At 35.5% G+C, this 23527-nt stretch overlaps 1 protein-coding gene across 1 annotated transcript in view; it reads right to left on the minus strand.

The window, feature by feature from the left end:
- The window catches only part of LOC122805328 (platelet-derived growth factor receptor-like protein), a 208052-nt gene that overhangs the window by 163594 nt on the left and 20931 nt on the right, over positions 1–23527 (minus strand). Inside the window, exon 2 of the mRNA XM_044075415.1 lies at positions 575–926. Coding sequence (XP_043931350.1) covers positions 575–926 — 352 coding nt within the window. The remainder of the gene's footprint in view (positions 1–574; positions 927–23527) is intronic.

Below are 23527 nucleotides of genomic sequence, written 5' to 3' on the forward strand. Positions count from 1 at the left end.
GAAAACACTCGAATTACTTTCTAGTTCAGCATGCATTGTGTCACTTGTCTAACTGATGATGTTTTCTGACAGCCTGTTTGTTGCACCAGATGCTGGTTGCAGTCGTATTATTTAATGTATAGTATACAAAACCCTATGATACTTATGGCTCTTTCACAAAACAGTTCTCTCTGTTCAACATATCAGCAGAGACAGTGGCAATACTTAAACATTTGAACAGTCCCATTATTGCTTTTGGAAATACCTCAATAAGAAAAATAATTTCAAACAAAATAAAACAAGAGTTTCAGGTTTCTCTAAGCATAATTCTGAATGCAGTTGTTTCTTGCCAAGAAAACTGTAGAAAAAAAAAGAAAATGTAATAAAATTTAAAGAAGGCAAATACTCACTGAGTGCTTGATTTTAGCCATAAATTATGTATAGAAAATGAATATAGCACTAAGTCAGTTTTTAAATTAAACAATCAAAAACCTGCAATCCTTCAAAAACTGTAAGGCAACTTTTTTCATATCAATATTTAGGCTGCAGCTTCATGGAATAAGATGCAAGAGATAAAGTGTAAACTTAGATTTACCTAAGTCTGCCCTCATCTTCTTCTTCCAAGTATGGTGGATATCGCCAGTGGATAGGCTTCCCTTTGCAACGGAGTTCCAGAGTCTTGCCTGCCTGAACAACTGTTGTGTCTGTTACCTTCAGAAACTTTCCATGTTCAACAACTTGAGTCATGCTGAAGTCTATCTGTGGTGCTGTTGTTGTTGTTGTTGTGGGTGGCTGTGTTGGAAAAACACTTGGATCTGGCTTTGGAATCATAGGCTTAGAGCTCTTGGCTGGTTGTTTGGCAGGTTTTTTATTAGGTGCATTTTCTTTCACTGTCAACTTTTTCTTCAAGCTGGGTTTAGGTTTTTTATCCTTAGCCTGGCATTTATCTGCAAAAACAGAAAATCACCATTATTTGGAAAGTTGCAATTCTGTACAAATAAAAACATAGTGATGCTATTGATGTGATTTGGATTTTAAGACTGATATAATTTGACTGTTGAGTATGACAGAGATGAAGTCTAGAAACTATACACTGATTTTTAAGTCATTGTTCCATCACCTTCATTGTAAAATAGTGATAATATAGTATTTTCATTTAACTTCTGTATGAACCTCTAAGGTAAGTATAGTTTTATGTAAAGTTGACTTTATATTTTCTCTTGAAACATTGTGTGAGTGATTATGCTTTTTAAAACAATTATCTTACAGACATGTTTATTTTTCTGATCATTACTGACTGGTTGGCACTTAGTTACAATTCTTGTTAAAGAGATGAGTATTTTGGGTAGGATTGTGCACTTTTCTTAATAAATATTACTTTGTTAGTTTCAGTAGGCTTAGATTTTTTTAAGAGTAGAACACTGTTCAAGTTAGGCCTGCAGGAAGTGGAAAGGGATCAGTGATTTATTTCCTTGTGAGAATATAATTGCCTTTTGTTTACATACTTAGCAAATATCAATCTACAGATCAACCGAGAAAAAAGTAGTATTAATATACATTTTTAAAAAGGGGTTCACTGACCATTCAGTGTATTAGGTTCTAACATGATGACGTGGGATAGGTTATTATAAAGTAACTGAAAAGGTATTTATCCTCCTCATGTTTTGAACCATGTTACAATTCCAAAATGTTAACTTCAGCAACATAGACCAAAATGTAAGAAACAGAGTTTATATCTTTTTGCTGAAATTCGAGTATAGTTCTTTATGGTAGACCATTGAAATCTCTTCCATAAATCCTTTAATAAACTTTATTATTCATCTGACTCTTTGAAGCCATTTTAGATTCTTACTGTTTGAAATGTGAAATAGTTTGTCACATTTTGGTCTGTGTTGCTAAGGCTAACATTTTGGAATTTAAACATGATTCAAAGCATGAGGATAAATATTTTTACAGTTACTTTTTGATAACCTGTCCAAGGTCATCATGTTACTAGAAACTAATATGCTAAGAGGTAGATCAAAATGTGTTTTATAGAGATAGATATTCCCAGTCTTTACAATTTATACTTGAAGGATAATTCTATCAATTTAAAGTTACATAATATTCTCAGTAGTATATTACTTGTATGACAGAAACAAGTATCATCACTTGATTTGGATGTTTTTTCCTGCTTTTCTTCAAACAAATGTTCACATCCCTAACATACTCTAAAATGATTCAGTAATAGAACATGCTGAGTTTTTTTGTTAAAGTCATTAAAAATTCTGATTTTAATTATCCTTCTAATTTTTCATCTTGGAATTACATATAGGAACAATTCATCAATTTAAACATATTCTGGTGTTAAATATAACCAATACTGTTTTTTTTTAACCAACAAGCTTTTGGAGATACTGCTACAAATAAACCTACAGCTTTTTATCTCTTTTCCTACTTTTGTGATAAAACTCACCAAGTTTTAAATTTATATATATTTTTATATTTAAACACTTATTTAAGATAATTTCCCTTGATAAATTCTTGGTTGGATATGTTGATAGGTTTGACATAATTTTAGTTAGAAAACAACCTAAAATGCATATCAAATTATGCTTCTCACTACATTTTATTTTACCAAGTATATCATTTATAATAATGCCTAATTTCCTCCCTCCAAATTGTCTTCTCCCCACCCCCCCATTTAAAAGATAATTGCAGGACACATATTTAATTTAAGGTTAATATCCTTCAAACATTTAGGCAATTTAAACTACTTTTTCCTAATCATAAGTTTAAAATCAAAATAATTAGTTGAGAAAATATTTAACCTCTGTTTATTTCAAGGAATGTTAACAGTGGGAATTGCAAGTAAGTCTGTGTAGTCCATTCAGATATGGTTTGTTCTTGTTAAACATTATATAATTACTATGAAGACATTAAACTGGATATTTTTAAAACCTTACATTTAAGATGAGTGAGAGATTAAAACTTACTATATTTAAGATCCTCTGTATCATTGTCCTTTGCATTTTCCAGACAATAAGGTCACCATAACAGAAAACATTATATCCTGAGTAACTATACATATTCCTCAGGAAACTCTTATTTTAGGTGACCCAAACTTTAACTGGCATCCTATAACCTGTGGTCTTCTATCTCCTTCACCTACTATAAATATATATGTTTTTTTGCAACTAATCAACCAGCAATGAGATTTGATAACATTTGATAAACAATGCAACAAGAAATCAATTCTGGACTGGAATCTTACTTCTGGTTCCAATAACATCACCTACAATAGCACTCTTCCAGACACAATGAAATACCTTCTCCCCACTTTTGCAACAAAACTTATAAACTATACACTCAAAAACCACCACTTACCTTAGTTCAGAATGTATCCAAATTCAACAATGACACATTTATCTCCACCACAAAACTCTGCAAGTGGAACATTTTACACATTCTTCTTCTAGCTGCAGCTATTCTAGAACTTAAAATTTTCCTAATTATCCTAAACAATCAAGTTTCTATTAGAAGGAAGATAATAAATATTAACACTGCATCTCGGCTAACATTTTCCATAAAATAACTAATGAGGGTTAGGAACAAAGCATGGAAAATGTGGAGTAAGTATAAAACACACCAACATTTTCAACAATTTAGATATCGGTGAAGCCTTACCAATTCTCATATAATCTCTGACAAAGAAAAAACTATTACTTTAACTTATTTAAAAAAAAACCTCACCAGGATAATCCAAAACAATTCTGGGCCATTGTTAACAATGTTCTAAACCCAGGCAGAACAACATTACCCAATTCACCTCCACCTGAAACAACTAAAACACTGCATACACATTTACTTCATATTTCATAAGGTTATAGCTTCACTACCTAAGAACATCAATGCTAATGACCCTTTTTCACCACTCATGGTTGACAACATCACTACCACCTTCTCACTTAAGATAGTCCTGATATTTACAGTCAGAAAATATCTTTATACTCAAGCTCACTACCCTAGTAATAAACAACCTGTAAGAAGAATACATCAGACTTACTGCTGATGCTATGTACTGAGTAGCTGACATTATAAACAGATCTATCCTAGAAGCATATGTCCCGTCTGACTGGAAAAGTACCACATTTTTCTCTCATGTAAAGATGGAAACTCAATTAAGTTGTCCAAAAACTTGACCATTGTTATTCTTCCTTCCTTGTCCAGAATCTCAGAAAATATGTTCAAATACAATTACTCAAATAACTCTTACACTATTTCCTTCTATCCCCAGCTCACCTTGGCTTTTGTCCAAATTATAGCACAAACACTGCTCTGTTCAGTTTCTTAAATGCCACAAAGCACCACAGAAATGAAGGCAATCTGGTTTTCTCTTTTTTTTGGACTTAAACAATGCCTTCAGTATCATCTCCTATGAAAAACTCTTAGAAAAACTGTAAGATGAGCTTCTCTAAATCCTCTAAAGATATAAAAATGTTTTTACCTGCATGATTCCATTGTTTTTTAGCCATTGTGTTAGTGTCTATATTATGCAGTAAACACTGATCTAGTTTCTACCAAAGTTATTCCTGGCATACTCAGCTGCTCTCAGCTGTGCAGTGACTGAGATGATATACTTCTGCATGACTCCATTCATTAAACAACCATAATACAAAAAAAATAATAAGAAAACAGGGGAAAATAAGAAAAAGAAATAGTAATGGGGAAGTAAAAGAAATAGAAAATGAGGTTATGGATTACCTGCAAAGGATTTAGTGTAAAATGTCTAACTCTAGTAACACCACAGCATGATTGAGCAATGGATCCAGTGGAGTGGGAAACAACTGGTCAGTTGCCATATGAAGATAGTTTGGAGCCTTCCGCTGGAAACCAGTACAAATGTTCAGTTGAAGTTGCACAGCAGAGGAAGAAAGAGGAAACTGTGGCAACTCTGATGCTATCAATGTTGTGGAGTGATAGACTAGTAGTAGTGAATATGAATGAGCAAAGGATGACTCAGGATGAAATTGAAGAGAATATGTCACAAGATGATGTTCTGGAACTTTCTGTAGAATGCTCACAGGAAATGGAGAACAAAGAATATGCCCTCAGTTTAGAAGAAAATTATTTAAGAGAAGAGTTGCTTGATTTAATAGAGACAGACAGACATATTAAGATCAATGAAAGAAACACACTACAGAAAACCAATAAACCTAAAATGTTAGACATTTGATAAAACAAATGAATGCAGTAATAAGAACTGTTCATAGAAGTAAATAGGATATATTACTGTGCAGCTAAATTAATGACAGATAAAGTCTTACCACAAAAGCACAGGGCATTAAGAGAAAGTAAGGGGAGAAATCAAATGCCATCATGGAAGTATCGAATAGAGAAAACTATAAAGTAATTAAGACAAGAAGTGTCACTGTTAGAAGACTACAGAAGAGGGAACAAATCATCAAAAATACTCAGAAAGATAGATGTGATAAAAGCAATCTGCAGTATCAGAACAGATCAGGATATAGCATGCATTATTGCAAATAATAAACTAAAAATATCAGCACAGGCAGAAAAACTTGGAAAATATGCAGATAAATATAAAGGAAAAGTACAAAGTAAGCAGTATATTGATGACCCAAAAAAAGTTTTATACAGAATTGGGAAACAAGGCAAAAGGAGTTGAAACACCACCAAAAAAGAACATTTTGGAGAAATATCTATGAAGATCCTGTGGAACATAACAAAGTTGTTGAACAGATAGTAGAAATAAAATAAAGAATAAGAAGTTCAAATGTACAGGATATGAAATGGGATGAAGTAACTGCCAGAGAAATTGAAACAAAGTTAAGAAAAGCTTCTAGTTGGAAATACCCAGGCCCAGATGCAGTTCCTAGCTTCTGGCTAAAAGTACTGACATGTTTACAAAGGGTTGCCACCTTTTCAAAAGCCCAAAGTGGGACATTTTTGGTACAGACACCAGATTTTGCAGGCCAAAACATACCCACGGCCAGTACAAAGTACAGAACGTCACTTTTTTCCCTAACTAAAGCTTATTCTTGTAGTATTTCAGTTGCTTATTCTGTTTCTTATAATATTTAGGAGTTTCAGATACAGAATAACTGTTTTATGCAACTATTACATAAAATGTAGGAAATAATTTTGTCCTAAAATCTCAGGACATTTGCCATTTTTACAATTTTTTTGCAGGACACAACTGCCCAAAGAGGGACAGTCCCACGCAAAGCGGGACAGGTGGTAACCCTATGTTTACATGAAGATTTAGCCATGAGTAAGAACTATGTATATGAGCACCTAGAACAGACACTAATCTGGTTAACAACAGGAAAAACAATACTTCTACTTAAGAGTGAACCAGCAAGTTATCCTAAAAACTATAGACCTATAACTTGCCTATCAATGACATATAAACTATAAGCTGGAACTGATGCCCACAGAGCTTATAGTAATTTTTAGAAGAAAACTCAATCATGGCAATAGAACAAAAAAAAAGTAAATGAAAGCCATATGGAACAAAAGATCATTTGTTGTTAAATAAAGTCATAATGTAGAACTGTAAAAAAGGAAAGAATCTAAGTATGGCATGGATAGACTAAAAAAAAAGCATTTCTTGGATAAAAGAGTACTTAAACATATATAAGATATACCCTGCACTATTACATTACAGTGACAATGAAACAATGGCAAACCACTGCAGTTAAGCCATGATAAAGGACAAATTATTGCTCCTGGGATAAAAATTCAAAGGGGGATATTTCCGGGTGACTATTTGTCACTGCTGTCTTTTGTTTTGCCCTTAACCAATTAAACTGTCTGCATAACAGACTAGGTTATGGCTATAATTTGGCTCCCAAAAACAAGCAAAGTGTAAAGATTTCTTATCTTCTTTTTGTGGATGATTTAAAACTGTGTAGTTCATCAGATGAGGAACCAAAAGCACAACTGCAAGTAGTCAACATTTTACAGATGATATAAGAATGTCATCTGGTCTTGGTAAATGTGCAAAAACAACCTTAAAGCAGGAAAGCTGCAGCACCAAGAAAACATCAGCGTGGGATAGGAATATGATACACTACACCTTGAGCAAGAGGGAGTGTAAAAATATTTGGGAATTGATAAAGTATCAACAATAAAACATGAACAAATGCAAATAAAACTTAGGAATGTTTTAGAAAACTAAAATTACTACTGAAAACAACACTGACGTCTAGGAACAAAGTCCAGGCTATAAACCAATTTGTCTTCCTGTCCTAACTTACAGTTTTGGAGTGACTGACTGGCTCCCAAAGGTGTTGGATTGGTTGGACAGGAAAACAAGAAGGATGCTTCATGCTTATCAAATGATTTATAAAAATCAGTGTGTATACCAAGACTACATATTCCCCATTCTGAAGGATGTCTGGGCCTCCTCGAAATTGATTACATGTATAGATCTGCAATAATAGGTCTGCATACATATCTACTGACCTCACAAGATACAGACATAGTGAAAGTTTTAAAAGATGAGGAGAATAAGTCTAAGATGACTTAGCTGCTTAGTTTAGCAGAAGCATGTCGGTGTCAAGCAGGAATAGAAATCAAACCAGAAGTAGATAAAAATCAGGCAGCAAATGAATGTGTCAAAAACAAAAGAAGGAATACAAGATGAACAATCAGATGAGAAGGCAAGGAATGTGGACAATGCATAAATGTAGTTGCAAGTGCAGAAAACTCTTGGAACATCCTCATGTTGATCAGGATCGATCGCATGAATGGTTAAGGACAGATGAATTTAAACCAAAAGACAAAAGGCCAGCCCAAGATAATGGACTACGTACATGTTGGCTTACAAAGTCCATTGAACATGTAGGAGAAACAGACAGATACAGGTTTTGTAAAACAGAATTGGAAATAGTCACACATCTTATTGCTGGTTGTGATATACTAATGGCAGAAGGACTATACTGAAAGGCATAACAATGTGGCAAGACTGTTGCATTGTGGATTATGCAAACATAATATTGGAGTAGCTAAAAACATTGGAAACATGAACCATGAAGTAGTATAGAAAATGATGAAGTGTATATCACATGGGATCACCCATTACCAACAGTTCACAAAACAGATGCAAGAAAACCAGATATAGCAGTCCATGAAAAGAAGACAAAAGTAACATTGATCACTGTAATTGATACACCCAGTGACTACAGTGTCTTACCTACAGAGTGATATAAAGTCACAAAATACTAGGATTTGCACACAGAAAGGAGGGCAATGTGTGAGAATGATACCCAGACAGTTCTTCTAGTGGTACGAGCAGCAAGTATTATAAAAAAAGAATTTACGATCATACTGAAATATGTTACCAATACAAGTAACTCCATATGAATTGCAGAAGGAGTTATTATTGGGCACATTCTGGGTGCTGTGAAGAGCACTTCTGGCTAACATCAAAGATTGAAACAATACTAATTTCATGAGCTTTAATCATACTTTGACTTAGGAATGAGGTCTATTCCTGCCATGGTATTAGAAACCCAAAAGATCTGGAGAAATTAAAACATGAGCAGCCATGACTGAAGTGTTAGTTGTGCTGTTCTGTGAAGCACAAATTTTAGCTTGTGGGCAAAATGTCAGAATGGCAGTATCCTAGGAAAAATGACACAAGTATATCTATCGATATCAATATATATATTTATATAGATATATATGGACACACACACACTTACACTTTATCGAAGAACAGAAGTATGAACTCACTTCAGCGAAAGTGCATTTTAGCGAAAATGTACTTTTGTGAATTACACTTTACTGAAGCATGGTACAGTTGGGGTAAGGGAATATACCCCTTTCCCCACTGTAGTATGATCTCGGACTTAGTATAATTAAGTAGCAGGGGTGTGAGGGAGTAGCCCCCCACATGGGGGGTGCAGGGGGGCTTCAAGCCTCCCTGTGAAAATGTGTTTGTAGTGTGTTTTTTGTGTGGTTTTGTGCATTGGTAAAGTGTAATTTGCGAAAGTGCATTTTCACTGAAATACACTTTTGCTGAAGTTGGTTTGTACTTCTGTTCTTTGATAAAGTGTAACTTTGAAGAACAGAAGTGGACTCATATATGTGTATATATATATATATATATATATATATATATATATATATATATATATATATATTATATATAGTTATTTTCCCCATTTTAGGTTGTGATTTTATGGTTTTGGTCTTTCTTTTGATATCTGTTGAGCATCTGTGTTTAGATATGTCATCTAGAACTGAAGAAAACATTGAGCGAAAGTCTGACTTTTATCAGAACACGAATAAAACATTGATGTTCTTTGCCCTAGAGGGAATTAGCAGCATGGAGATTGTGTTGATTGCCATTTATACTAGTGAGCATATTACTTGCTGTATTCTATGTAGAGTTTGTATTAGTATGAATTTTAGGAGTTAAATTATTTTAACTTGACATATATAATAGTTGTTCTTAGAGGAAAACATTGGAGGGGCACATCTTTGACCAAGCAGTATATTATTAACTCTCAAGCATTGTTTCTTTCTCAGTCAAAGTGGAATCCTTTCCCAAACTGAATTCTAACATGAATAAAAAACTCTGATTAAATCAACAGTGGACAAGTGGATCTTCACCAGATTCATATTTTCTTTATGGAAACAGAAGAGTAGTCCTATTTTGTTAAACTTTTGCACCTGCTGATAGCAACAAACTAAGAATGTTATAGCATTTTAGGATATGGAATGCTGTATGTGATGTAAATATTGCAAGACATGTTATGGTTTAAGTGTTTTGGCTTTAAAATATTGCAAATGCCATTGTGTGATGTAAATTTATGTTGATAATGGTGTTTCCTTCAGAGTTGTCAGTAACGCTATATATTATTACCAGTCACTAGAGTTTTTAAAATCTCTGGGTGAGGCACGTTTCCATGAACTGGAGTTTGAGTGGAGACTGTCACTGCACTTCAGTCAAAAGTTGATCATCATGTCTGATGTGGTATTACCAGGGAAGCAGAATGCCTCCAACTGTCCAGACTGGAAAGCCTTTGATGGACTGTATAATCTTGGGCTTGTATTGGGTTGCTCTGGATGTGAACCAGATAGATTTGGAGCCCTCAACAAATGACTTTTAGGTGGAGCAGAAACTGGATTAATATTTGGACTTTTCATGTTTTGCCTGTAAGACTATATATTTTTTTTACTATATACTTTGCAACCTTGCACAAAGCAATATATGAGCTGAATAACAGTTATGTTTTTAGATATTTTTGTGTCCAGTTTTGTCAGAAATGCCACACCTGGTCTCAGCAGTGAACAGAAATAGTGGTATACTATTTCAACTAACTGTATTCCTAACAACTCATATTGCAATATATTGCTTTGTTATTTTGTAATAACCTACAAAGGAGATAAGTAACCCTGCTAAAACTTAGAGCAAACTGAAGTGATTGTTTTTCATAGGATCATAGTAGTATACTAGGTTATTGGTCCTAAGGCCTTTACAAGCCTAGCCATGGCATGTCCTTGTTCCCTTGAAAATTGAGATATGTAGTGCATATCTGGAAAGTGATTCCAAGGTCAGCACTGAATACCCCTGTCCAAGAAGTACATAGATGAGATCCCCAGGGTAAATTTATGGTTTCCCATCCAGTCATCCAGGTTACACTTACATAGGGTCATTGAGGATTCTGCTTTACGTGAATTGGGAGTTTGTTCCAGGGTAATGGCATGTTTGGGAGACATATCTCTCTCTCTTCAGCATGTCCTGTTAATATCACATACTAGGTTATGGTCACTAGAATGAGTAATTCTTGTCCCATTAGTTTTGTGGATATGCAGTATTTCCCTTAAGGCAGGATCCAAGACTGCTCTTTAGGCCAGGCACAAGTCACCCCTAAGCAGTTTGTACCATACAGAGTACAGTGACAGGGCCTTCAGTCTGTCCATGTAGGTCATGTGTTGGAGGCCTTAAATTTTATCTGTGAGAAACCTCTGAGGTCTGTCTAGCTGCTGCAGACATTTGGTACAGTACATACAGAAGGGCACATTGTATTCAATTATTGGTCCGATGAGGGATGAGTACAGGGGAATTATAACCTCCTTAGCTATGGATGCTATGCTCTTACTTTTGAGGTGTGCCACGTCGAAGGCAGTGATGGCTGGTGACTTCAAATCAAAGGGGGGCTGCAGGAGACAGCTGAATGGGTGGGGCCAATGAGAAGGGGTGTGGCCAACTAGAAAGGGGTTGATCTATGCTCAAAACCACAACAACTGGACCTTTAATTAAATATGCTGCCCTGGGTGTCAAACGTCATTACAAGAGTTCAATCAAGACAAAATGAAGTGTAGAAGAAAAAAAGATTTCAATGTGTTGGCAGCATGACAGCTTATTTAATATCTAGATGGGAACAAAACGGTTGTGAGGCATGAAAAAATAAATTAGTTTTTAAATACATTACTGGAATGCCAGTCAAAATCAAGTATATATATATATATATAAAAAAAAAAACAAGAAGCACTTAACTCAAACCACTTCTTGCACTGCAGTTCTAATTATAATTTATATTCAGCTTTATAAAACGTACCAAGTAACATGCTGAAAGTAGCAATCTCTGTGATACCCCCACTTGTAAAAATGTTTCTTATCCAAAAAAGACCTGCTGCCTGACAACAACTATCTACTTGTTTCATGGGGAAGATATGATCAAAGTAAAAAATGAACAGCAAACTCAAGATAAATTGCTTAAAGGATTACTGCACAGATTATGGACCACACATGATAGATTGGCATTCTGTTTAGTTTATGGTTAAAGCCTGCAGAGATGACTGCAAGTCTCTAACAAATGTAATAAGCTTCTGAAAATACTGTAATCCTGTCCTTTATTACAAATACTGTCATATATGCATTTCAGTACCTAAGGCTTGTACGTTATCTAGTTATGTAAATATTCTCTGCATGGCAACAACAAAAAAGCTTTCAATGTTGGTAATTCTTTAGCAGTATGCTTATTAAAGCTGACTTGCATCTTACAATCTCTGACAAGGTTACCTGATGGTCATTAAAGCATTGCTACTTAAATGCAGAGCAACAGGGCACTGCGACAGCATGCATTTTCTGAATAATAAGCATAAATCAACAGTATAAAAATATGACAGAAAACCAGAACATTCTGCAAAATCAAGGACAGATGAAAAGCCATTGTCGTACTTGTGTCTACCTTGGATGGGGGAATACTCTGCACACTTACACTGCATAACTGCTCCTTGCCTTGCTTGGACACATCCAGAGTCACTACATGGGGGGAGTGGGGTGCAACAAGTATGTCATAATTTGAAATGTCTCTGACATTCATACCTCTTAACTTCAGAGCAAGAAATCTGGACAAAGCCATACATAGAAGTGGGACAAAGGCCCAAAAATAAGGACAACTTTTAAATATTGCTCTTATAAACTTAGAAAGATAATGGAATAGTAGTAAGGCTTGCATTAGTATGGATTTTATGGAGGGTATGAAATCTTAAACTCAAATGTCTGCCATTATTTTCTAACTTCAATCTTTATTGATTTGCCACTAATTTGCCAGAAAACGACAATTTTATGAAAAACGTACCAAAAATGTGATGCAAAAATATAAAATTGCCACACAATACAGCTGGGAACCTGTTAAAGAAGGGATACATTTTTAATATTAGTACTGTTAACTTGAGAAGCTGACAAAATAAGAGAATCTACATGGATTTCTGAAATAAAAGTAATCTATAACTCTGATCATTGCAGTTATTTATAATTGCAAACCCTCCACATTTTCTTCCAAAATTGCCATTTTGCGGAGGGATTATTAGGGGGAGAGCAATATTTTGAGCCAAAATTGGGGGCAGTTGAGAGGTTTGGTGCACTTTATTGTTCAGGATGCACTTTAGATTTTAACTTTCTTGACTCACTGATTAATTGACCAATTATTGTATAACTGAATTGAATAATGAATATAGTGAAATGTATATAAAGCACACCATTCTTGTGTGTGATTTTTCCATGGAAGGCTTGATGCTGAAGTACTAGGAACACAGTAAAAGTTGATGGTGACCATTTCTCCAGTTGTTCAGTGTGTTTTTTCTGTCCTTGGTGAGTTTGTTCATGGAGTGGTGTTTTTGGAGTTTTCTGACAGTATGTCAGTTACTGGAGCTTCGGTTCGTGGAGACATATCCGATTCCAGGTCCAATTCAGTAGCTAGCTCTCTTTCCTGTACAGAAATGGGGAGAGAAAGGGATGAGAAGGTGACTGCTTCCGATTTGTGGTCTTGTAATGGACTGGGAGACTGCAGGCAGCAAGGTATGAGAGACTAGAACATTTGCTTGTAAAGGAGATGTCTTTATATTATGATACCTGGTTGCTGGAGAAATATATCAGCCTGAATTTAACCCCTCGGGGTTTAGGGGTGGACAGACTTCCAGCTTCAGAATTTGCTGAAGCTGAAGCTGATTTATTTGAGGAGTGGAAGAATATCTCTTTACAGTGTTCTTTAGGGTGGCTTAAAGTACCTGTTAAATGTAACAATAGACTGCATGAACAAGTAAGAAATTCAATTTTAGAGCTGCATGACGAGCTTAAGGAGGGAACTACAATTGCCGTATTTAATAATAAAATGAAGGACATTCATGTGAGAGTGGGCAATGCTGAGGCTGAAATACTTGAAAGGAAATGCAATAAACTGGACAGAGATGATCGTGATTATAGAAACAACCTCATCTTTCAGTGGCAGAGAAAACCTAGGCAGAGCAGGTCCACCTTAAAAAATATGGCTATGAGGTCTTGGAACACGCAAGAGTCATCTTTTTTTGTCCACAGAAGCAAGTAGCAGTATCAACAGCAGGAAAAGTGTTTCATTTGAGGAATTGAGTGAAGGAGGTGTCCAGCAAGGTGAGCATAACAGTGGTCAGAGAGTGAGTCCACAGCAATCAAAAAGCAAGTGCAACTGGAGGTGGCAGAACAGGAAGAAATTAAGAAAATCAGAGAATTGGACATTTTGGACTTAACATTAGTAATGATGTTGTTGTCACATGTAATGAGGAGCATCATAACAGGTATGTCTTGAACAATGTAAATAGTTCATATTCAGTGAGTCAAAGTGAAATGTTAAATATTATTAATCTATCATATTTGCAGTTAGATGATAACATGTATAGTTTACTTTTGAAAGGAATGAAATTTGTGCCATCATATTTTCCAGCCTTGGCAGACATAATGTTAGAAATATGTGCTTTTTGTCGCAAACTACATTTAAAGGCATTTTTTTCTAAAACAAATCCAGAGAATGCAAATGGTAATGTAATGTGCAGCATTGATGAGGATGAGGAACCATTGCTAGATTTGTCACTGCATGAAAATGAGTTAGTTGATATTTTTGCTTATGAACAAGAGCTTGAAAGTAATAGGGATAGTGTTGGGGATGGTTTTTCATATTACATTGGTCATGGAAAATTTTATATTCCTAAGGTTCCTCATGCTAGCACTTTTTATCCACCTAGAACTGTCTCAGCCATAATATATTTTGAGAAGGTGTTATATAAACAGTTGCAAGTTGAATATAAGAAGTTTTATGACAGTTATAAGCCCCATAACCTAAAAAAGCATGAACAGAATGCATTAAGGCAGTTAAGAAGCTTGAATAAAGATTATGTTTTTGCACAGGCAGATAAGGGGAGTAATTGAGTAATAATGTCTAGAGTGAAATATAACAATATGGTGAAATAATTGTTGCAGGAAGTTGGTGTTTATGAACAGGTGCAGTCAAATGTTCTGGATGTATATAATGACTTGTTGCTGGAATTACTTAAAAAGGGAGAGAGACTGGGATTTTTTTCCACCACTGTTACATGGAAAATATCCTAGAATGGCTAAGTTTTACACCATTCCCAAGGTACACAAGGACTTAACAAATCCTCCTGGGAGACCCATAGTATCAGGGAAGGGGAAATATCTCCAGAATATTGGTATTTTTCTGGATGCATAGCTGAAAGAGCATTTGAAGCGTGTCCCTTCACACATTAGAAAAGGTAAAGCGCTCACAGATATTTTGGGAGATACTGAGTGGCAAGAGGATTTTTTCTGGGCAACTGTTGATGTTAAGTCCTTGTATACCAATATTTCTTATCGGTGGGGTCTGGAAGCAGTAGGCAGACAATTGGGGGAAGGTCCCAGAATAAGTTATAATTTACAGCTGTTGGAGTTTGCACTGACACACTATGTATTTAGCTTTGAGGACAATTTTTTTCTACAGAGAACAGGAACTGCTATGGGAGCATCTTTTGCCCCATCTTATGTCATAATTTTTATATATTTTTTTGAGGAAAGCTGTGTTTATAGGAATACATATTTTTTGAAAAATGTTCTAGTTTTCAAACGCTATATTGATGATTTGTTGTTTATATGTAGAGGGGAGATTAGTCTTTTTGAACAGTTCATGTTAGAACTAAATTAGAATCAGTATGGCATCACAGTATCCTATCAGACTCAGAGACATAAGATATAGTTTCTGGATTTGGAGTTCTTTGTGGATAAAGACAAGCCAGTGTCTTTTAAACCATTTTATAAGGAAACAGCGGCTAATAACTTTTTGAGTGCAGACAGCCTGCATCCAGGACATTTACTTGATTCTCTCCCTTATGGAGAATTCAAACGCATCAGTGACAATATTCATGACAGAGCCACATTGGATGGGGCATTTAACATTGTTAGATGCAAGTTGGTGAAGAGAGGGTATTCTAGCCAGGTGTTAAATAGGGCTGAGGAAAAACTAAGAAAGCAAATTGCTGGTCAGAGAGTATGGAGTCATGCAATACATCATTGGTGTGGAGATTATCATAAAGTGGGCAAGGATGATATATTTTTGTTAATAAATGTTCCCCTTTTTAAGCTACATTTGAGGTGTTAGTGCACAGGATTTGGTCTATCATACAGCAGGATGAGGAAGTGGGTAACATTTTCAAGAGCAGGCTTGTTTTGTCTGATAGTAGATTTCACAACCTGAAGGAATTATTGAACAGTAGGGTAAGTAGGCTAGAAACTGTTTCTAACACAGTAGACACCTTTAGATGTGGACGGTGCAAGGTGTGTGACAAAGTCAAGAACATTTCAGGTACTTTGATTAATGGAAAGAAGTCATTGCCCTGGGCTCTTACAATTGCAGTACCAGTGGGGTTGTTTATGCCATTGGATGTGATTGTCTACCTGTATAGTGGTATACAGGCCAAACCAGAAGGATGGTGAAAAGAAGAATTATGGGGCATTTGGGGGGTATGAGGCATGTTAGGCTTAATAATCCTGTGGCCCAGCATTTCCACGCTGTTTACAATGGTAACACTAGCAGTTTGTTTTTTTCTGTTTTAAATAAACCTTATGCAGTGCAAGGCATGGAATATGGGCGCATTTTGTTAAGGATGGAAAGTAGATATATTATTAATTTTGGAACTTTGTGGCCCCATGGGCTTAATCTGGATTTAGATTTAAATGCATAGGATTAAATGTTTCAGTATGCATTATTTTACAAATGCATAGCCATATAGGATGAATGATTTATATCTATATTGTAAAATATTTAAGTATTTGTTAATCTAAAGATGTATAGGTGCATTGGTATGAACTTCTTGAATCATTAAGTTAAATGCAATAGGAATGTAAGGGGTTGCATTTTAAAATGATGCACTTTAAATGTTTCTGAAGCATTTTAATTGTTTAGGATGCACTTTAGATTTAAATTTTCTTGACTTACTGATTAATTGAGTAAGTATTGTAGGGCAAAATGTTTTAGTATTTGTTAATCTAGAGATGTATAAGTGCTTTTGTATGAACTTGCATTTTAAAAGTTTTTTGATGCACTTTAAATGTTTCTGAAGCATTTTAATTGCTCAGGATGCACTTTAGATTTAAATTTTCTTGATTCATTGATTAATTGATCAACCATTGTAGGGTAAAATGTTTTAGCATTTGTTAATATAGAGATGCATAAGTGCTTTTGTATGAACTTCTTAAATTATAATGTTAAATGCAATATGAATGTAATGGGTTATATGTTTTGATGTACTTTAAATGTTTCTAAAGCACTTTATTGTTCAGGATGCACTTTAGATTTTAACTTTCTTGGCTCACTGATTAATTGATCAATTATTGTATAATTGAATTGAATAATGAATGTAGTGAAATGTATATAAAGCACACCATTCTTGTGTATGATTTTTCCCTGGAAGGCTTGATGCCGAAGTACTAGGAACACAGTAAAGGTGGATGGTGACCATTTCTCCAGTTGTTCAGTGTGTTTTTTTTTGTCCTTGGTGAGTTGGTTCATGGAGTAGTGTTTTTGGAGGCTTGGATATTTCTAATTCTATAAAGCAATTTATTTGCACTTACCTCTCAACCTCTTAATGCAGGAAATCTGGACAAGGCCAAATATATTGGGGGAACATACAAACAGTATTAAAAATTGCTCTTGTATAAACTTAGTTGATAGAATAACAGCTCTTGCTTTAGCATGCATTTTTCTGAAGGTTATAACATCTGAAACTCAATGTCTGTCATTATTTAGTGATTTCATTCCTAAATGATTTGCCAGAAAACCACAAATTTTATGAGGAACAAGCCAAAAATAAGAAGCAAAAATCTATTCATTCTGCAAAAATCTGGAGAGTTCTTCAGATGTATAGTTCAACCGAGGCTGTCTTTGAGTTTGCTGCCCTTCTCCCTCTCACAAAATCATGCTCGAATGGAGCCTCCCACCCCTGCAGCCATTCCAATGTCCTATTCCTTGGTTATTTCACCCCATTTACCATAAACAATGTAATGTGCATACTGCTTTACTTCTGCGATGATTTGGATTTCATTTGAAAGTTTTATTTTGCATTTTACAGCACAAACACTAATAGATATCTGCTAAACAAAGCAATGCGGTCTCACAATGAAAATAGACTTAGCATTAAAGCTTCTCTGCCCTTTTAACACACATTCCTTGAAACAGCATTGAAACCCACATTCAAAGAAAATACATTTTGCCAGTGGCAGATAAAGATTAACTTTGGGCTGTTTTCAAATCATAGGCCCTGTGCACACTAAACATACACATGCTCTTTGATACACCTTCCTGATTGTATTAAATTATATTCCTTGTACAATACAGTACAGTTGTTAGAGGGCATTTCAAATGTATTGTTTTGAACATTTATCCAGTAAACAATGAAACAAAATGCATGCACCAATAATGAGAAAACTCCCCAATTCAGAACATTTCCATCTTAAAAGTCTACTCAAACTTCTACAATCCACCAGTATCAGTAAATATGCACAATCTTTGAAAGCTAAATAATTCCACATTAAAGAGATCTGTAACTAATGAAGAGGTTGCTGCTAGCAAACAACTTTATATTTCATTGCTTCATCTACAAATAAAGTAAAACAACCAACGAAAAACAGCCTCCCAGACCACAGTAGCTCGAACAGAACCCAAGGATGTGACTACCAAGGTCAAAATGAGTAATTCGAATCCACACCAAAGTCCAAAAACACAGGTTTATTGCTGCTAACATAAACCACACAGGTACACAGGTTGAGCGCTTTCATCCACACTAAGGCAGATTTCATCAGAACCAATTAGCGTAGTAAAATAGATGTACTTATAAAGCTAATTTAGCGCCAAAAAACAATTAACTTCCTCTAAATATGTCACTCACATTTTACAAACAAATGACACTGCATATACACATGAATATTACAAATATTACAAATATATACACAAATATATACAAATGTATAATACCTATCATACATTATTAAAATAAAAATAATAAGAATATAAAAGTAAATACTCTATACACAAGTGGAAAAATCATAAAAACGTGCATATGATTGTATACAAAATGTACTGTTAGTAATCATGTTTTTATCATACTTATAGCAAATGCTAACCCCTTTCCAAAAGCAGATAGGGTTTGATACTAATACTTTCATTCAAACCCGGCCAAGTAGTGGCATCACATAAAATCTGCCACTTAGTTTCCAAACACGACAAACCAGTCTTCCAGTTACCCCCATGTGCAATAACCTCAATTTGATCAATAATTTTAAAGGTAAAACTATGTTCTAGGCCCTTTTCACTAATATGTTTGCTTAATGCATTTTTTGGGTCACCTTTATTGATTTTATATATATGCTCGTATATGCGCGTCTTAAGCTTCCGTTCCGTCTTACCAATGTAGTAAGCCGGGCAACAGGAGCAAGAAGCTAAGTACACCACCCGCATGGAATTACAATTTCCTTTCTTACCATGGCATACAGTTTTGTTATAATTTTCCAGTTTGGTAATCCTGTTGCTGTTAATATATTGACAATATTTACATCTTCCACACTTACTAGTATGTTGATCATCCCTGTCGTGTTTGGTCAATTTCCCACCTTCAATAATTCTCTTTATGTTTTCTGAGGTTTTGAATACACAGACAGGGTGTCTCCCTAGTATTTTGGAGGTGTTGTCATTACTTGAGAATACATCCCAATGTCTCCTTAAGATTTCCTTAACTAGGTTAGAATATGGACTAAACATTATCACACACACGTTCCTCCTAGAACTTGAGGTCTCCCTGACTGTATCACCAACAAAGTTGCTCCCTAACAAGGGATTATACCTATTACCCCATGATCCAATCACATATCTGGTGACATCCTCCACCAAAGTAGCTGGGTGTCCCCTAGCCAAAAACATCCCTGCTAATATATCCATTTGATCTTCCATGTCTTGTCTTGTGGAGCACATCCTTGCTACTCTAATGCATTGCCCCTTAAGGACATTTTTGAAAATGTGTGGAGGATGATTGCTACCAAACTGTAAGTAGTCGTTGGAGAAGGTTGTTTTCCTATAAATTTTGGACTGAAATCCCTCATCGGAATTGCTTATGTAGGTGTCCAAATACGGAATTCCGTATTTCTCCATTTTATACGTGAATCTTAAAAAGTCAGTTGTACCGTTTAAATATGAAATAAAACAGGGAATGTCCTCTCCAGGACCTTTCCAGATGATAAATAGGTCATCTAGGAACCTTGTGTATAGTGCAATGTGTTTAGAATATTGACTGGATAATACAAATAGTTCTTCCCACTCAAGCATGACAAGGTTTGCAAAAATGGGAGCACATGATGCTCCCATGGCTACTCCCCTTATTTGTTTGAAGTACTCACCCTCAAACTGAATGTAGTTGTTTGTCAGAACCAAACCCATCATGCTGAGTGTCAAACAAATTTTATCCCATGTTAAATTGGAATGTTTCCTCAAACTGCTTTCAAAGTATTCAAGTCCAGTAGTGTAAGGAATACATGAAAACAAGTCCTGAACGTCAATAGTCAGGAATATCAATTCTGAGGACCATATGTCATGTTTTAACTTACCCAAAAAATGCCAAGAATCTTTGGTTAGGTGAGTAACATTAGAATAAACATGTTTACACCAATGGTCAATAGCTACCCCTATGTTAAATGTTTTAGATTTTGATCCCGATATGATGGGTCTAAAGGGGGGATGGTTGATGTTTTTGTGTATTTTGGGTATACCAACTATTTTAGCCATCACTGGATACTCGGTTCTTATAAATGCATATTCCTCATTTGTGATGCGGTTGTCAAGTAGGTATTCCTCAATAATTAAGTCTATCCTATGGTATCCTATATTGATCTGATTCAAGGAAATCTGTTCATAATTCCCTGAATTAAATAGGATATCTTGGATGGCTTGGGTGTAGATTACCGAATCATATATCACCAAACCTCCCCCTTTATCGGGCTTCATAATCCTAATGTCTCTATTGGCCACAATCTGTTCCAAGCAAGTTCTCTCTCCACTAGTGAGATTATCAGTAAATAATGAGCCATACCAAGGATCTCTCCGTATATGTCCACACAGGTGGTATATATCCTTACATACCATCCTCTCATAGTTAATAACCTCTGCATTACTTACTGGAATGTATGCACTTTTCCTGACCAAGTTATTATTGAGGTTGTCACTAGATGTATCTTTAAATTGAAGGGCTAACTGTAGTCTCCTGCAATATAGTTTTACTTCCTTAATTGCATCCACTACTTTAAATCTAGCCGTTGGAATGAATTTCATGCCCTTGCTAAACAGGGAAAAAAAGTCCTGCCCAATGTAGAAATCTGTAAAGTTATATACTTTAAAACCAGAGTAGGAGTGGGTGACAACCTTACTGACAACACTAGTCTCTACCTCCAATGGGTGATTGTCAATGTCTCCTGTGTCGTCCACTTCCACAATCTTGTTCTTTTCAGCTTCAGTAGAAGTGCTCCCATTCATTGTATCGCACATCCCCCCACCCTCTAGGGTATCTGTTACAACTGTGTTGACCACACACTTGCCTTTACTTCCAACTACCCCACACTCAGAAATCACTTGAGAACCAAAACAACAATCCTTGGATGTAAGGGTGTACTTAGAACTTCCTTTAAGCCACCCAGATTCACTCTCTATCTTCGTTTGCGGTACATGGGGGCCTGATGGAATCTTCCCCCTTGAAAATTCTCTTCCACATCCCTCCTAGAATTTCTACCTCTGTATACTTCGTGACGTAGCTCTTTTTTGTTTGTCCTGTTTTGGGGCCAAATGTATGCCCTATGTGTTTTGTAAAGTTCTAAATCACGTTCTAACTTATCCAACTTCCTATTATATATATCATAGGCCTTGGATTTGGCCACCCTGTATTGTTTTTGAAAAAGTTCTTGCCAACAAGGGAAATCGGGGTCCTGCATAATTTCATTATTCAGTTGTTCTATTTCTTCCCACAAATTCCCTATCTTTTCGTCGTTAAACTTCATCAACAGTTTAATGAACTCAAAACCGAACCAGTCAAACAATTGATTGAATTCATGTTGCACAACGTCATTGTACTGAACTCCTAGAGGTAGTTTAAAAAATCTTAACCCTTTGGGCACAATTTTAAGATTCAAACATTTCTCCAAATAACCGTTGTCAATTTTTACACCTTTGATGTTAAGCAGTTTCTTACCAAGTAAATAAATCCTAGATTTTATAACATCACTATCTAAAGTACCATTTCTATCTTCTACGTTTGCAGTAGTTTTTAAACCAAAATCATACTCATCATTTAAAAAATTATTCAGATACTCATTGTGATATTGTTCATTGCTTTTATTATACATCAAAACGTTGTTACTGCGTAATGAAACACCCTTGTCCTTACGTTTACTACTGTTGTTAAAACAAGTAGTTTGCCCACAAGGGCCAAGACATTTATCCTTCCCCACAGTACCTTTTAAACAGTCAGCACCTAGACTGACTTTAGAAGAATAGGTTTTCATCGCAGCCCGATGCTTCGGCTTAGCCCCCAAATGATGCGTTTCTTCGTGTGGGTTGAAAATACTAAAGTCAAAAGTAAATTCTCCATCGTCTAGCAAATGTGCATCTAAGTCATTAGGATCCAAATTGAGCTGCAAACTTGGCGTATGTAAGGATATATACCACCTGTGTGGACATATACGGAGAGATCCTTGGTATAGCTCATTATTTACTGATAATCTCACTAGTGGAGAGAGAACTTGCTTGGAACAGATTGTGGCCAATAGAGACATTAGGATTATGAAGCCCGATAAAGGGGGAGGTTTGGTGATATATGATTCGGTAATCTACACCCAAGCCATCCAGGATATCCTATTTAATTCAGGGAATTATGAACAGATTTCCTTGAATCAGATCAATATAGGATACCATAGGATAGACTTAATTATTGAGGAATACCTACTTGACAACCGCATCACAAATGAGGAATATGCATTTATAAGAACCGAGTATCCAGTGATGGCTAAAATAGTTGGTATACCCAAAATACACAAAAACATCAACCATCCCCCCTTTAGACCCATCATATCGGGATCAAAATCTAAAACATTTAACATAGGGGTAGCTATTGACCACTGGTGTAAACATGTTTATTCTAATGTTACTCACCTAACCAAAGATTCTTGGCATTTTTTGGGTAAGTTAAAACATGACATATGGTCCTCAGAATTGATATTCCTGACTATTGACGTTCAGGACTTGTTTTCATGTATTCCTTACACTACTGGACTTGAATACTTTGAAAGCAGTTTGAGGAAACATTCCAATTTAACATGGGATAAAATTTGTTTGACACTCAGCATGATGGGTTTGGTTCTGACAAACAACTACATTCAGTTTGAGGGTGAGTACTTCAAACAAATAAGGGGAGTAGCCATGGGAGCATCATGTGCTCCCATTTTTGCAAACCTTGTCATGCTTGAGTGGGAAGAACTATTTGTATTATCCAGTCAATATTCTAAACACATTGCACTATACACAAGGTTCCTAGATGACCTATTTATCATCTGGAAAGGTCCTGGAGAGGACATTCCCTGTTTTATTTCATATTTAAACGGTACAACTGACTTTTTAAGATTCACGTATAAAATGGAGAAATACGGAATTCCGTATTTGGACACCTACATAAGCAATTCCGATGAGGGATTTCA

This window comes from Protopterus annectens, chromosome 6.part1 (assembly GCF_019279795.1).
Source record: "Protopterus annectens isolate FY-2018-M chromosome 6.part1, PAN1.0, whole genome shotgun sequence".
Classification (NCBI taxonomy): domain Eukaryota; kingdom Metazoa; phylum Chordata; order Ceratodontiformes; family Protopteridae; genus Protopterus; species Protopterus annectens.